The sequence below is a fragment of the Petromyzon marinus genome, chromosome 53 (assembly GCF_048934315.1).
Source record: "Petromyzon marinus isolate PM22_M1 ecotype Great Lakes invasive population chromosome 53, UKy_Petmar_22M1.pri1.0, whole genome shotgun sequence".
Taxonomy (NCBI): domain Eukaryota; kingdom Metazoa; phylum Chordata; class Hyperoartia; order Petromyzontiformes; family Petromyzontidae; genus Petromyzon; species Petromyzon marinus.
In genome coordinates, this window is record NC_133719.1 from 6,213,578 (window position 1) to 6,230,453 (window position 16,876).

Genomic DNA, 16,876 nt, shown 5'->3' on the forward strand with positions numbered 1-16,876 from the left:
GGGTGAGTGACTTAGTGGGTGAGTGAGTGAGTGAGTGACTTAGTGGGTGAGTGAGTGAGTGACTTAGTGGGTGAGTGAGTGACTTAGTGGGTGAGTGAGTGACTTAGTGGGTGAGTGAATGATTGAATGGGTGAGTGACTTGAGTGGGTGAGTGACAGTGGGTGACTTGAGTGGGTGAGTGACTAAGTGGGTGAGTGACTTAGTGGGTGAGTGAGTTATTGAGTGGGTGAGTGACTTGAGTGGGTGATTGACAGTGGGTGACTTAAGTGATTGAGTGGGTGACTGAGTGGATGAATGATTGAGTGGGTGAGTGACTAAGTGGGTGAGTAACTATGTGGGTGAGTTATTGAGTGGGTAAGTGACTTGAGTGGGTGAGTGACAGTGGGTAACTTAAGTGATTGAGTGGGTTAGTGACTGGGTGGATGAATGATTGAGTGGGTGAGTGACTAAGTGGGTGAGTTATTGAGTGGGTGACTTGAGTGACTGAGTGGGTAAGTGACTGAGTGAGTGAGTCGCTGAGTGGGTGAGTTTTTGCTGTGACCACTGTGGATGAAAAAAAACAGCCAATTTAGACCGGGTCCTCGAAATGGATTGAGGAATCAACAAGTGAAGTTAATGGCAACAATAACTAGGTTAGTAGCAACGTAAGAATCAATGAGGCGACTGACCCCTGATAAGCGAGTGAATCGGTGAGTTCTGGTTCATCAATCAATCTGACCAATCTCCGTGGAATTCCAGTAAGTGCAGTGGTTTTAGTATCCAGTGTAGACTTGTCCTTTTAAGTTACACAGCGGGAATCTCATAAGACAAATCGTAACACAACGCTTTTATAAAAATGTTCCACCGATTAGTTTGTTCAACAGAGCCAAACGCGCGTGAAAGCCACAACAACAACGCTGCTGTGTACTTGTGCCATAGGGGCCGGCCATAAATGACGTCACGCAATTTTGGACGATTTTTGACCCCACCCCTTCGTCACACGGCGTCACAAAAAGTCAGACCCCCCCCCCTCATATGTGACGTCACAAAGCTCTGCCACCCCCCCCCCCCCAAATAAAACATGCTTCAAATCGCTATAAACTATTGTCATTGTAGTGCGTATTTAATGTGGCGCTGCACTCTGATGTTGTAGGAGAAAACATTTATTAAAATGTCTATTTAATTAAGTAGAACGTGTTGTCTATATTTATTTAAAGTTGCGCATTTTGTTGTGACGTCACATTTCTCAAACCCCCCCCTCCCCCTCGTCACACATCGTCACAAATGTCTGCCCCCCCCCCCCAGGTGCGTGACGTCATTTATGGACGGCCCCATAGGGAAAGCTGCCACAAGGGGTCCCCTAGGATACACGTGATGCCAGGCAGTTCGAGATGCCGAGAACCCTTTACATGCAAATCATTACCACACAAACATGATACGGAGATTAATTGGTGATAAACTAAAAGTTTTATTTTTTATTTTTACAGGTAAAGCCCACTGAGCTATATAAGTATTTTTTTTTTAGAAGCGACCTGGCCACAATTGATAGCCGATTGAAGAAAGATGCTTACGTGGAAATGTTTAGCAGCCCAAAACCGAAGGACCCGGAGAAAAACCCACGCGACCACTGGGAGAACATGCAAACTCCGAACATATAGACAATATAACTTATAGAATATAGACAATAGGTTCGGGGCCGAACCCATGACCTCCTTGCATACCAGTCGAGGTAGTGAACATCTTTCCACCCTGGCATTGGCAGCGATGCACAAACACAAATGGAACATGTGTCAATATCACTGCCTTAAAAGAAAAAAAATACACAAAATTTCGGCCATTTCCCGAAAAAGGGCCAAAGAACACGGTGTTTTGAAAAAAGGACCATTGCCCGAAACGTCGCCTGTTTACATGCGTTCCCTATTAAGGCCACACACACACACAACGTTATCGACACATGTGTTGCGTGTTTTGTTATTCAAACGTATTCGGAAGCACGTTTTTTTATTAAAATTCAATCTCTACTCATTAAATTAACAAGGGTTTTACCATCCCGCTTTACAATCAGCCCAGAGGCCTCCAACCCCTCACCCCCACCTTAACCACAGCTGAGACAAATGAACAAACAGAATGGGGAAAGCCCCCCCGGCCCCGCCCCCCGCCCCCACCCCCACCCCGCCCCCCGCCCCCGGCCCCACCCCGCCCCCCGGAAGAGCTGCCACCGAGCGAATCAGCACGCATCGAAACGCGACGGGATTGTGGGGCGGGGGGCGTGCAAGTTTCGCCCCCCCCCCAACCACCGCCCCACCAACGAATCAGTCGTCGCGCGAAACAACACAAAACGCCGCTAGAGTTTCCCTTCGCCGCTCGCGCAAATTTTGCGAACGCCACACGCCCCGAGGGCGCCCGTCCAATCGGGGCGCGTTGCTCGCCCGCAGTGCAACTCGGGGCCCCCGGGGCATTCTGCGATGTTAAAGCTCGCGGCCAGTTGCGACTGCATGGGGCGCGTTCCCGTGATTATTGAAGCCGTGCAGCCGCGTGGGAGACGACGTGCGGAGGGGGTTTCGTGGACGAGGTTTGGTGGACGAGGTTTGGTGGCGGTGATTTACGGGGCGAGTAGGAGAGACGATGAGCGCCGCCACGGCGCCACGGATCGCGCGGAGCAGCGAGGAGTTCACGGACAACGGAGTCGTCACCCTCACCTCCATCGAGCAGGCGAGGAAGAGCCTGGGGGGGGGGGGGGGTGGTGGTGGTGTGTGGCGGTGGAGAGACGGGGAGAGGAGAGATGTCGGGGGAGAGGAGGAGAGGTCTAGACAGGAGAGAAGATAGATGTGGAAACTAGAGGGATAGAGAGAGAGACGGGGAGATGTGAGAGGAGAGAGATTGGGAAGGAACACGAGGGTGTTATGAAGAACGCTGGGGAGCGAGGCGGAGAGAGAGATGGAGAGATCCTGGTGCGGTGCATAACGGAGTAAATGCAGCGGCCAAGCGTGCTTGGCCATGCGTGCTTGGTGCCAGGAATGAAATGGAAAGGTTTTATGGCTCCTGTGCAATGTACCACTCTCTTTCGTATCTCTACGCCTCCAGGCCTGTGGTATATCCGGTAACAACTTGGACCACGGACTCAATAGCAACGCCAGTCGGGCAACATGGGACTGCGGATGGGAGGGCAGGCCGAGGGTATTGTCGCGCCCTTCGCAGGCTGATTTGTACGGTCGGTTTCTTTTATTTTTTTTTATTCACAGAAGCGCATTGAAGACATCATCAAGCAAGCGTGCTCATTATTCGAGCCGCCCTTGTCTGAGTAAGGAAGGCAAGCCGTCTCCGGATCCCCACACTGCACGTGTAAACCATCACAGTACACAGACGTGCAGTCAGCGTTCGTTGCCGACTGTCAATGCGCATGTCGCTTATCATCATCATCGGCATCGGCAGCCACGGTCGATACACGACTGGATGAAGCTCCAATCCAGCCCGCCGTCATCTTTCACAATCGTGCGATAAAACAATCCACCCGGCACCTTCACGCGAGCTGATTTCATCGTGTTATCATCTCCTCGGCAAAACGTCGCCTCGGCGGCGTTCCGTCCCTTGGCCGTGTCCATTCCGTCATTTCCTTGCCCACTTAGTTGCGTACGCCAATATAAATACGTAAACGCGCTCTGCTCGTGTAGTTATCGTCGTTTGTCAAGGGGCATTCTCACGATTTTTACGGAATTTTCAGTTTGGCGTTGGGATGTTTGTCCAGGTTCCTTTTTAATCGGTGACAGACAGCAGGACGAAACCAGATTGACTGGAGATTCAAATTGCACCTCCGATTGGCACGGTGCGAAATAAGTTAAACATACAGCCCCTGAGGCAGTGGTGCGATTTCTACATTCCTATGACGAGGGTCAGAGCTATCCCCTTGTTGACTTCTCTGTAAAGTGGTATCATTCGTTTTGATTAACCTGGGCAGAATGATGGGCTGAGTTGAGCCCCCAATCAAGATTTGAACTCGCAACCTTCCGATTGTGAGTCGCTCGCCCTACCGCCGAGCCCGCTGAGCCCGAAGCGATAATACTAAATGTTCCGTATAGATGGGTTACGTTCTGCTTCGTGGCCACCGCACAGCAGAAAGATTACTTCTAAGTGGTGAACCGACATGTCTTATCGCTGCTTTGGATAACAGCTGTGCAGTGTGTGCAGATTTCTGTGCTATAACTCGTGCTTTCTTGTCTGCTCTCCCAGACCCAATTTATTTCGAGACAGACATTATCAGTATCTGAAGAAAGGGCTGCATCATTTATCGGACGCATACGAGGTAATAGTGCCGTTTGGTATGTGTGTGCGTTGTGCGAAAGAGATGGTGATTGTATGCAGTCTGCTACACAGTAATGATGACTCTTGAGAGACAGGCTGGCAGGCTCCCAACTAAAATGTCTGTGCACCACACATTCAGTCAGTGCTGACTGTGTGTCTGATGAGTGGTGAGCAGCATCTGATGAGTGTGTGGTGAGTAGTGAGTGTCTCTCTGGTGAGGTAGGTCAGTGTAAGGCGAGCGGTTAGTGGCGTGTCTTGTAAATAGTATCATTTGAGCAAAGCTAGCCCAAGGCATACGGTGACACAAGCAAAACTTGTCTCTGAGTTAATACGCCGCATTTGTTGCCTATAAATTAATGTTACATGGGACCTCGTGGCAGGGCAATGAGTGGCAGATATTACGATTGCACTTGTTATTTCAAATGTGCATTTCATACTCAACCGAGTATGTGGACACGATCAGTCACTGCACACGCCAGCTGATGCTATAACAGAGCCAGACTAGGGCATCTTTAGGATGCTGAGGGTTCCATGTTATTACCAGAGGCTCGGAGCCAAACTGAGGCACGTTTACGGTTCTTAGGATGGGGTGCGGGGACATCAACGACCACTATTCCTGGTTCAGTCAATCCCGGGTTCTTGTTCGGTCATGTAAGGGTCATCCATTAGTTTTGCCGTGTATGGCGTCAGCGGCACAGCTCAGGTTCTTCGGTGGAAACGCGACCTGGCTGTGTCTGTGCCCCCAGTGCCTGGATGCCAGCCGGCCATGGATCTGCTACTGGATCCTGCACGGACTGGAGCTGCTGGACGAGCCCGTGCCCGACAGCCTCGCTTCAGAGTACGCGCCCCAAAACGCGGCTCTTCTCTAGTAGCTGCACTCGGTGGCCGTGTGTCCGAGGCTTTGTAACACAGGCTTGGTAGTTTCCTAAACCCCTTTCCCATTCCGATGACGTACACATACGTCACGTATGTCATCAGTTTTTCTTCCGTTTCCGATTACGTACGTTTACGTTCTCGGAACGGAATCGTTTCCGAACGGAATTGGAAGTAAAAAGCCACGTGGGAGGGTGTGTGGCACAGTTTGGCGCCAGCTGTCGTAGAGCGCGGTCGTGTCGCTACGGTTCTCTTTGGTGAGTACAGTACAATGTCTTTAAAAACAGCAGCACTACGCCTTTCTAAATAAAATTAACGCTCACCGCTTGCGCGTTCCGAGATTCAGCGGTGAACGGGACCCACCCTGCTATTTGCAGACGTCTCAGAACGGGAAAGGGTTAATCAATGAAAGGACTTTAGAACGATTTTCACGTGCATTGTTGTCACACCGCTGTGCTGTGACTGCTGTCAATTTAAGACATGTTGTGGCAGCCATATGATTGGATCTCCTGAAAGTCACTTAAAAGTATTTCAAGCATTATAAACTTAACGAAGTTTCAACTTCACGTCAGACAGCCTTTGGACACAGCCAAGTTATGTCCGTAATGCATGCACAAGATAAAAACCACTTGTTTTTTTTATTCACATGGCATAGCAGGCAATATCCACTTGTTAAAAAGTTCCTCTGCAGCAGGGGTCGGCAACTTGTGGCTCTGGAGCCGCATGTAGCTCCTTTAGGACTGTTTCGTGACGTTATCTATTAGTGACCCACCGTTTCGTATTGACGTGCTTTGGGGCTCTTATTTTGGTTGCCGACCCCTGCTCTATAGGCACATTGGGATGGTGGTTTTCGCTATCCAATGCAGTTTTCCACAAGCACTGCAACCCACTCGCACATCATCATTGTCCGTCGTTGGTCACTTCCCCAGGTGCACGTACTCTGATTTGTTTAAAAACGCAAAAATAATGTGGTTATGGACAACGTATAAAGGGGCCATTGCAGTGACCGGAGTGGGTGAGCGACGTAAAATATGATATGCAGTTGTAGCAAGGTTGAAAATATTCCCCTGTAGTACCCGATTTAGCCCGGCTAAGATGCTGGCAGTGACGGTAAATTATCGTTTGCGGGCTGCATCGAAGCTGGAGGTCTTGTATGGCCACGTTCCAAGACTTCCACACTCCGGCTATATATCTAATTATATATATGCCCCATCATTGAATTCGTAGGAGTGCAACAAATGCACCGCTGCTACTGATCTATGAATAATTGTATAAATACATCATAATTTAAAGCGTGACATTTCCAAACACCGTATTGGCTCAGCGGTGACGAGTGCTGTCCGAAGCTCGCTTGAGCAGGGAGACGGCGACATTCGACCTGCGATGCTGTGCCGGTGAATCAACTTGCGTTGGGGAGCCGGTGAAGCAAATTGCGATGCTGAGCCGGTGAAGCAACTTGCGTTGGTGAGCCGGTGAAGCAACCTGCGATGCTGGGCCGCGTGCCGTGTGCTGCCGCGTGCAGTGTGTGTGCGTTCCTCAAGCTCTGCCAGTGTCCGGACGGCGGGTTCGGGGGCGGCCCGGGACAGCAGGCGCACCTGGCGCCCACGTACGCGGCCGTCAACGCGCTCTGCATCCTGGGCACGGAGGAGTCGTACGCAGTCATCGACCGGTAGGTAGCCCCACGCTCTCACTCCGCGCCACACCGTTATCCCACTCCGCAACGCACTGGTAGCCCACTTTTTCACTCCACACCAAACCGGTGGCCCAGGCTTTCACTCTGCACCGCACCGGTATCCCACTCTGCACCGGAAGCCCGGACTTTCACTTCGCACCACACTCGTAGCCTACTCTTTCACTCCGCATCGTAACGTGAGCCCACAATTGAACTCGACACTGTCGCACTGTGGTACGCACTGTGTTGCACCGTGGTATGACACTTTGCCGTGCTGCACTGTGGCATTACACAGGGAGAAGCTGCAGAGTTTCCTGTACCGCATAAAGCAGCCCAACGGAGATTTCTGCATGCACCAAGGAGGAGAGACGGACGTCAGGTAACGAGGCCACCTGGGTTTAAAACCGGGTTCTTGAGTGAAGAGAGTTGATGGTCTCGGGGCTGCATTGAAAGTTACTCTCAGTGGTGGGGTGGGTAGGAAAGTGCTGCCCCCTGGCTATGTGGATCAGAGGCCTATGTTATTACAGACCGATTCAGACCTACTTGGTCACCCCGTGCCCTTATAAATCTCAACGTTCATCCTACAAAGTCCCATCACAAAGGAGAAACACACAAAAAAATAGGCAATTTTTTTGTTGCCCATATTGAAACAGCTGTACGCCGTATGGACCTGAAAACTCAATTTCCCTGTACAAGATTACGGGTAAACCTTATGGATTGACAGGTATGCAGAGGTCACTGGAAGAGATTTTCAGTGGTTTCCACTTCCGTTGGCCATTCTCTAATATGAAACGTTGCACTGCTGTGCGAGGGATCCGAATGGATTATTTGTTTTATGCAGGGCTGATTGCATTAATAAATGGACCAGTTGCAAGCACGTGTGTTACCTTTGTACTCACTTTGGATGACACATTGAGAAGGGTCACCGGAGTGTGCATGTGCTATGAAGTACGCGAGAGTACATGGCGGATATCCGAATGGATACTTTGTCCCGTGACAATATAGGGATGGCACAATTGGGGAAAAAATGTAGTTAAGAGATATATAGAAAAATATTAAACCACTGTTGACTTCCCATAAAGCGTTCGGTTGGCACGTGGCTTCGAGGGTGATTCTGTTGAGTTTTTTGTTTTTGCTTTATCCACTAGGAGCGCGTACTGTGCAGCCTCCGTGGCTTCCCTCACCTACATCATGGAACCCAAGCTCTTTGAAGGAACGGCCGATTGGGTGGTCAGGTATTGCACCAAAATAATTTCTCGATACTCACCTAACGCACCGATGCGCTGCCATCCGTATCTATACGTGTGCCCGTTTGTGTCTCGTGGTTGATATTGGGGAGCGGCGGTGCAGTGCTATGAACCCTGGAGACCCTAGTTGGATTCCTACTCACGGCATACCTCTGCACGCCCATGTGTGCGGTTGTGTTTGCCCTCTATCGCTTGTACCGCAGTTGTCAGAACTGGGAGGGTGGCATTGGTGGCGTGCCAGGCATGGAGGCGCACGGTGGATACACGTTCTGCGGTCTCGCCGCCCTCGTCATTCTGCGCAAGGAGCGAATGTTGGATCTGCAGAGACTCCTGGTGTGTACAGTCACCCTTCCTCGTCGTTCCTAGCTGAATGAAACTGCTACGATCAGCTTTTGTAATGTAACGTAACGGTTGTTGATAATAATGCACTTGCGCAGCCCTTTTCACAGCTTAGCTCTGAGCCGGCATCATTGAGATCCTGGGTTCATATTCAGGTGGCCGTCCACTGTGATTAAACTGGGTTCTCAAGTGTAGCGAGTAGATGGCCTCAGCCAGGTCACCAGTTACTGCACAGAAAACCACCACATTGAAATTGGTTCTGCACTAAAGTTGACTAAATTATAGGTCTGAAAACTAAACAAAAATAGCCTTTTGTCTGCCACATGACGAACAATACTTTCAGTGGAAGGGAAAGTGCTGTGCCCGACTGCATACGCCAGTGTTAACTTGAATGGAGCTCAGAAATAGCTCTGTCACGTCCGCTTCCACGAGCCATTCTCTAACGTGAAGGGTTGCACCGCTGTACGAGAAATCTGAACGGCCACGTAATCTCACGACATGATGCTGACAGCAAAATTGAGACAATATTAAAAAGAAGACATTGTTTAAGAAAAGCATTAGATGCTTTGACCCTGGACCAGGGGCCTGAAACCTGCAGCTCCGGAGAAGCACATGGCTCTTTACAGACTGCTCCATTATGTAATGTTTTTTTTATGTATGTATTCACACGCATTGCGGCTCTTGAAATGTTGCGTTTTGTACCGAATTCGAAAAAAATTCATGGCTCTCCTGGTTAATTTGGTTGTCGACCCCTGCCCTGGACAATCGGGCCAGCGTGAGGCTAACGATGATCCATGCTCCTCCTGCTCTCTGCGTATGGTGGCAGCGGTGGGTCGTGAACAGGCAGATGAGGTTCGAAGGCGGCTTCCAGGGCCGTACGAACAAGCTGGTGGATGGCTGCTACTCTTTCTGGCAGGCGGGGCTGCTGCCCCTGCTCCATCGATCCCTAATGAATGAGGGTAAGGCTCGCCTCCGTTCCCCCCCGTTCCCCCCCCCCCCCCCCCAATACAATCTCTGCCATTCCCTGCCTTGCCACTCAACTCGCACACTGCTGCACTTTATCGTTACCTTAAATGTCATGGGGGAGCTGCCCTGCAGTGTAATGGTCAGCGCTCTGGACTAGCAATCAAGAAGGAGAGGGAGGGGGGGGGGGGCTGGGGGAGGTCACCACTTCGATTTCCATCTCTCGGCGCAGCGGTTGAAACGCACTACGGTGTGGTCGATCGACAGGTGGTGTGTGGTGGGGCAAAGTGTGTGTGGGTACGCTAACCTCTTCGAAGAAGTCTGCTCGGCGTGGAAGAGTAGGCCAAATATCCTCGCGAGCTCCATTCGCCAGAGGGCCTTCCATCAGCAGTGTCGTGAGCAAGCATTTGCGGGCCCGCGCCTTTGCCATTACAAAAATGGTCGTGACGCCGTATGGCTCCAGATAGATGTGGGGGATAAAAGCTTTGTCGAGTGGCCCCTGTTGCATGAAGGGGCAAATATTTGCGAGATTAAAGAGAGACGGGCAAGAGACCGATAAAATAGCTGTGGGCAAGAGATGGCGGCGAGATAAACAAGAGCGGGATGAAAGAGATGAGAGGTGCGGATCGGCGATACTTCCTCGTGACGTCACGACGCCACGCAGCTTCACAAAGTCGCATACGATGTTACGTGGCCCATCAGCGCGCACTTATTTTATCACGTGACCCACTCGAAAATACAGACGAAGAGCCCTGCACAAGGGCACACATTCAGGGAAGTCATTGCAGTAAACCATCACGGCCAATGCATTTACCATGATCAACCGTGGCATCCTGGGAGTGACGTCGCCAGCAACGTTGCCCTCACATTGCCCCCCATCAGTTTTATCTTTGACTTGATCTCTCAAAAAGCCTCCAAGCGCCGGGCCTAGATTGCTGTAAAGACAGTGGATTGAGCTCATTGACCCGCCCATCTCTGAAGAGGAGCTTCATAGCTCATTGGATTCCTCCAGGCAAAATAAAGATTCTGATTCTGAATGTGTGTGCGTGCGCGCATGTTTTTGCTGTCCAGGGAGTAAGCGCTGAGCTTGGTCCCCTGAGCTGTGGGGAGTGGTCGTGTAGTGGTTAGCACTTTGTGCTACGCACCCGGTGACCTGAGTTCGATTCCCATTCACGGCCAACACTAGTGGCGATTATCTGAACCGGTCCTGGGCCTCCCCTGTATGTATGTACGATGAACATCTTTCGTACCTAACGTAACCAACCGTGCCAATCTCGTGCGATGTGTAACATCACACTACTAGGGAGACAAAGGCGGCTGGGAATGGCGCTCACCACTCGCCCCCCTCGTGTGCTGTGCCCTGCCTTCATAGGTGCTTCTCGCTAACATGCACTTGCTCCAAAAGTCGAAGGCTATACGGGGGATCTTTGTCTTGTCTTTGTTTACGCTGTTCAGGGGACCAAGCGCTGAGCGAGCAGCGCTGGATGTTCCACCAGGAGGCGCTGCAGGAGTACCTGCTCATGTGCTGCCAGCATGTTGCCGGAGGGCTGTTGGACAAACCCGGAAAGTAGGGCCCTGCCTCCTCGAGTCACCTTTTTACTTTAGTCCTCTGAACAATGGCTCAAATTTCCACCGTCCTGTCCAATTTTGAGCTTTTTTCTTTTATTTCTCTGAACGGAAGCCCCTTCATACCTCGCCTGGCATACAGGGGGTCATGGGTTCGATCCCGACCCTAACGCCGCCTGTATATTTGGCGTTTGCATGTCTCTCTCCCCGTGGTCGTGTGGATTTTTTCTCTGGGTCCTCCGGTTTTTCCCCTCCACATTTAAAATTCACATGTGTTTAGAGTATTTGCTTGCTAAAACTTTCACGTGATGCTAAGCCACTTCGTTGGGCTATCATTTGTGGCCAGGTCGCTTCTGAAAAAGAGCTATATAGCTCAGTGGGTCTTACCTGGTAAAATAAATAAATGAAAGTTTTATATAATAAATATTTTGTAGTTCCCCTCCTTTAGTCACCTTCTTCTTTACTCCTCTGCCCAATGGCTCAAACTTCCACCATCCTGTCTACTGGACATCTGTGAAAAAGAGCTTCACAGCTCATCGGATTCCTCCAGTATAAATACAGATTCTGACTACAAATTCCCTTGGAACCTTCTCTAGAACGTCGACATTTCTCTTTCTTTCCATCCAACTGGATTGTCTCCATTCGATGCCAAAACCCACATCTCAAAACGTCGATGTGCCAGGGTGACCAAAAAACACGAGGCTTGCTTCTCAGGGCACTTACTGGCGCAGGATTGCGGTTTCTGTTTGAAAGGACAAGAGAACAGGCAGTTCCTCTGTGCCTTTATCTGTCTGAATGACAACGGCATATACTTTATATACTTTTCCTTTTTCAGGCAGAGTTTTTTTTTTATAAAATGTGTGTTTTTTGTTGTTGTAATTCGTACTTGTGTGCCACTGCCAAACACAGCATCGCCAAAATAGCTTTCATTTATCGCCAAATAACAAACGTCTTAAAGCGCAGCTTTCATCCCAGGGGACCCCCTGATGGCAGCTGTCCCTCCTGCGGTGCCATTTTACTAGTGCCCACAGCCTCTTGCAAGCAAGCAGCAGGGGCTTGCGGATACCGGCGTGCGGGGGTTTGTGTTGATTGCTTTGCAACTGCCGTTGCAGGGCGAGGGACTTCTACCACACGTGCTACTGCCTGAGCGGTCTCTCGGTGGCTCAGCACTTCTGTAAAGACGGCTTGTCCAAGGATACCATCGTTGGGAAGGAGAGCAATGCCCTGGTAGGTGACGTCTGTGTGCGTGTGCACAGTGGCTTTGGGCGCTGGGAATACGAACCCAGAGAGCAGAGTTCGATTCCCGGCCATGGATCAAAATCAGTGGCGAGTCACCTTCTCAACTGGTCCCTGCTGCGGTGTGCAAACAGCACTGGGGAAACAAAGATAACCGGGCCTGGTGCTGGCTACATGGCCCCCTCATATGCTATACTTCACCACGCTGGTTAGTGCGGGTTGGTAAGGCAGAGGGGAGTAAGGGTTGGGACTGGTTAAGCTATCATTTGCCAGTTATGTTAGCCATAGCAGGAAATCGAACTCGGGTCACCGGTTTCATATCGCAATGCCGCTAAACCCCGGCACCACCACTCCACCCTTGATTGTCCTTCACCTCAAAGTTGGTGCAAAATGTGGCTCCCAGCCTATTGACCGGTACGTCTAGGACCAGTCATGTAACTGCCTGTGCTCCGCAGACTGCACAGGCTGCCAGTGCAATGGCGCATACCTTCAAGTTTGGTCTCTTGACCTATAAATAACAATACTTTACTTTTATATTGTGTAATTCGTGCTAATAGCATCCCATAATGCTGTGAAGCCCTCCACAACCAGGGACCCTGCTACCTGAAGGATATTCTTCCTCCCGACTGCCCTTCCATCTGCCAACAAGGGATTGCTAAACATCCTGAGGGTGCAATTACAAACACGGCTCCCACCCTGTGCATTCTCTACATCATCGAATAAGGGACTGTCTGACCGTCCAGAGTTTCAAAAAACAATTAAACCATTACCCGCCTAACCTGGCATTTACAGATGAAGACTAACATAGCATCACCAAAGTTACGGTTTAAATTAACGTGGTTATTATTTTCATTGCATGTTTTTCAAAAGATGTATTGGAATGATAATGCATTGGACCCAGGTGCCTTGTCTTAAGAAAGGCACCTTGAAAGAAATTACGTTTAGATGGATTTCTTCATGTGGGCAATAACGCCCTGCTGCTGCTAACCGTCACCGCTGCGACTCGCCTCTTCCCCTTCGGCAGCAACCGACCCACCCAATCTACAACATCGACCCCGACAAGGTGGCCAGAGCTCTCGTCCACTTCTCCAAGTTGGGGATTCCGACTCGCGTGTGCCCTGCTGACGAACCGGACAAGTTGAACCCCTGACGCAGACACTGACCCTCCCCCCCCCCACCGCCCCCTTGCCAAAGTCAAAGCAACACTCCCAACACCCACTCTGGCTATACGGCCCTCGGGACACTAGGATGGAACATGGGCTGTCAGGACCGCGGCGTGCAGCGCGGCGAGTGAAAAGTGGCGAACGAGCGAAATATTGCTTCCGCAATGGGTGCCGCTACTCTCGGGCAACGTTCGGAGAAAATCCTCGCTGGCAATTGTCACAGGCGACAACGTTTGCTGTGGCACAGCTATGGTAACCTGTTGCAAGCAAGATAGGTAAGAGAGATGGAGAGACGAGGTACAGATTAATGGTCATGTACAGGCGGTGTGTCATGATGCCATGTGACTTGTCATGACGCCACAACGTCCACTGACGTGAAGTCATGTGACTTGCCAGCACACTTTGTTCCTTAAAAAATATGAGAACCCAGCTCTAGGGAATATTTGTCGAATTCATTGCATTTGCTATGATCATCTGTGGCAACTTGGTACCAAAGTGGCACAGAGTGTTGGGGTTCTGTCGAGCCAATGAAAACTGTTGAAAAGTGTGGCTGATGAACAGCGATTGGTCAACAGGGCAAACACCTTCGAGCAGTCATGTGACCTCTGTAACCTAACGGGAAGTTGTTATTGTTGGCGCCTGCTAAGTGGAGCAACGATCGGATATGTCCATGTTTGGGTGACGCTTTTTTCTCCCCGATGGAAAGTGGCGCAGCAGCTGTTGCAAGTGACAATTAGAAGCAACGATTCATGCTCAAAATTTGCCCTAGCGTGTTATGGCCTTCGGCGACGCTTCTATCACAAAATATTGAATTGAAAAACAATGTTCTCAGTGTACTTGCCTTATTAAAAATTGGAAAAGAGAATCGTACTGTGACGGAATTTGAGTTTCTCAACGGATGCGATTCACGCGGGAAGCGGCGTTGTCGTGGTTCGCATACGGCAGTCACGACATTGGCGACCCAGGTTCGATTCCTGAGCATGGTGTGCAAACAACCGGTCACAGCTGGAATTTACTCCTCACCTGGGTCTCTATATCTGGACCCAACAAATGAGCACCCAGTGTTGTCATTTAACGACATCCAAAATCAGGAAGGCAAAAGGTGACCGAGCATACGTGTGCTGACATTAATAGGCGCTCTCGTGAACAAAGCTTTTCCTGGCATTGGCTTTATGCAACAACATTGTGGCATCCTAGTGTTCGGAGGGCCTCCGAAATTTTCTTTGCGTCGTTTTACAAAATAAACGCGCAAACTGAGCTCTGATTTCTGAAGCGCAAGTCCCTTCTGCTTGATCATGCAATCTTTTTACAGCGGTTCAAATCTTGAAACAGTTGCACCCGAGCCGTGCTGTTGACGTTAAAAGTACTTGTTCAAACATTAGTCCGTAAGGCCAATCGGCTGAGTCTTGAAAAAGTTTTTATTGTGTCCATTATTAAATCAAACAAAGTGTCTCATCGCATAACCCCAGACAGGCTGCAAGAGTCTCAACGCCCACCTGCAAGCGACAGGGCAGGACAGCGGCTACAATCGGCATCCCTTCAGTCGGCTTACTGTATGCAGCATGGCCCCACGTGACAATAGAAAAAAAACATTGTGAAACTTAAGAGGAACCGACACATTCCGCCAATAACACTGCCCCACAAAGGAAATGCTATAATAGGTGACATTGGCCACCCTTCTTCCCTGCCACTGCCCGAAAGCAGGCTTGAGGGTTAATTGGAAATAGCAACGCTTACATAGGGGTTTAGATGGCCAGCCAGGAACCTCATTGGGTGCGGAATGAACTTGTCATCCCGTCGGGAAGTGAATTATAAGGGGCGACCGTTCGCGATGCGTTCTGTTGAAGTTCGCCACGGGTGCAGTGCAGGTCGTCTTGTAAATCATCGCCCACCCGTACATCAGATGTCCACTTGAGTGGGAAGTGACACGTTGCGGTTTGTGTTTTGAGTTGATCCACAAATGTGACACGAGGCTCGACCTTCTGTGAGCAGCTCTGAAAATGGACCTCTCTTTGTGCCTTAACATCGTTTAAAATATCTGGGATGTAATGGATGAGAAAACGTGATGTAAGTGAATAATGTCAATCGCACCGTTGCACTCCATTGCCCTTTTTGATGATGGCCATATTGTGAAAGTCGACCTGATGAGCTTTCTATTGTTTCTCAAATTCGGCCTCAATGGCCGATGCTGCCATCAACCCCTTGAGTAGAACTGACATCGTCGTCATCTTCATCATACATAAAGGGCCAGGTTCACGTGTTCACGAATCGGCCGTCAGAACTTCACATAGTCTTGGCGATTTGTCCCGTTGTTGGCAATGGAGATGAGTTTTTACCAAATATGTTGGGAGGGAAAGAATACAATTGGCAAGACGTGATTCTGGATCGACGTATTCGCTCTAACAAATGTTAAACTTGCAGCATCATTGTGTCATCGCCTTTGGCTGGAATACTGTTTCGGTTGACGCTTGCGTTAAGAAGAGTCCGCAGGTTTAATTTTTCAGCAATTCGACAATAAAATTGAAATGTATCGGCTTTTGTTCTACGTTACCTGCCTGTGTTGGAAGCTTTTGTATGTTGTGCTCGGGCTATCACGGTAGATCTACACTTTACTCCAAAGTAGTTTCCACTCCAGATTAACTATTACATATAAATACAGAACTTATATTACATCTCCATCGGGTAAACGCTTTCATCTGTTTGCCAGTCTATTAATGCTTTGTTCTATTTCTCTCCATTTCATTGGTAGGGTTGGGTGGATTGTATATTTTCAAAGGTGTTGCAATTCTAGATACTGCTGTTCCAGGACCAGTCATTACCAGTGTCTCGTGCAGTGGTTCTCGACTCTGTCGACATGGTGCCCACCCTCCCCCTATCAAGCAAGGCCATTGGGCCCCCCATGCCCCCTCCCAGGTTACTCAAGCCACAGTATGTTCCCAGGTGCATTCAACATTTCTCCTGCACGGTGACCATGCCAAAGCCTGCGTTCCCCCCCGAAAGGGCACGACCTATGGGTTGACAACCACTGGCTATAGTGCTGTCCTGTAGACTTCCTGCGAACTCGAATTTTCAGTGGAATTATTTAGTTTTTTTTTTAAGGGATTGGCCGCAGAAAGATAAGGGCTACTGAAGAGTATTGGCACAAGACGGAGGAAAGTGGCAACAAATGACGAAATATGCAGTGGCCACCTAAAGGCTATTTGGTCATGGATCCTGATGATGATTTAAGGGTGCTGGTAATTTAAATCATTGATAAATTAGCTCGATAGTATTTCTTTTACATGATCACATGAAGCTATGTTGATGTTGCGCTTTGAGATTAATTTCAAGAGGAATAGTCGTTGATGGCGATAATGTGGATTTAATTTGGGATTCAGTACGCCACTGCGTATGAACTCAAACTCGATTTAAGGTACGTATTTATGTGAAGTTCAATCATGTAGTTTAAGGTCCTTTGCATTTGGTTCACAGTGAGCCTGTTGAAATGTGAGAAAAAAAATCCCTGCTGTAGCCACCAGCCATCAGACGCAATCAGCCCA

The 16,876-nt window shown here is 49.6% G+C and overlaps 1 protein-coding gene across 1 annotated transcript; it reads left to right on the forward strand.

Moving 5' to 3' along the window:
- The first annotated feature begins 2,422 nt into the window (after nt 1-2,422).
- Nucleotides 2,423-15,872, forward strand: FNTB (farnesyltransferase, CAAX box, subunit beta). Its single transcript, XM_032974399.2, has 12 exons — nt 2,423-2,691; nt 3,222-3,280; nt 4,207-4,279; nt 5,025-5,116; nt 6,674-6,820; nt 7,119-7,202; nt 7,972-8,058; nt 8,274-8,403; nt 9,236-9,368; nt 10,828-10,939; nt 12,051-12,165; nt 13,199-15,872. The coding sequence occupies exons 1-12, from the start codon at nt 2,605-2,607 to the stop codon at nt 13,322-13,324; spliced, it is 1,245 nt and encodes a 414-aa protein (XP_032830290.2). The 5' UTR covers nt 2,423-2,604; the 3' UTR covers nt 13,325-15,872.
- Nucleotides 15,873-16,876: the final 1,004 nt, after the last annotated feature.

Coding starts and splice junctions, on each gene's coding strand:
- FNTB (XM_032974399.2), top strand. CDS start 2,605: ATGAGCGCCGCCACGGCGCCACGGATCGCGCGGAGCAGCGAGGAGTTC. Junction 5,117..6,673: donor CCCGACAGCCTCGCTTCAGA/GTACGCGCCCCA, acceptor TGCCGCGTGCAG/TGTGTGTGCGTTCCTCAAGC. Junction 8,404..9,235: donor TGGATCTGCAGAGACTCCTG/GTGTGTACAGTC, acceptor GTATGGTGGCAG/CGGTGGGTCGTGAACAGGCA.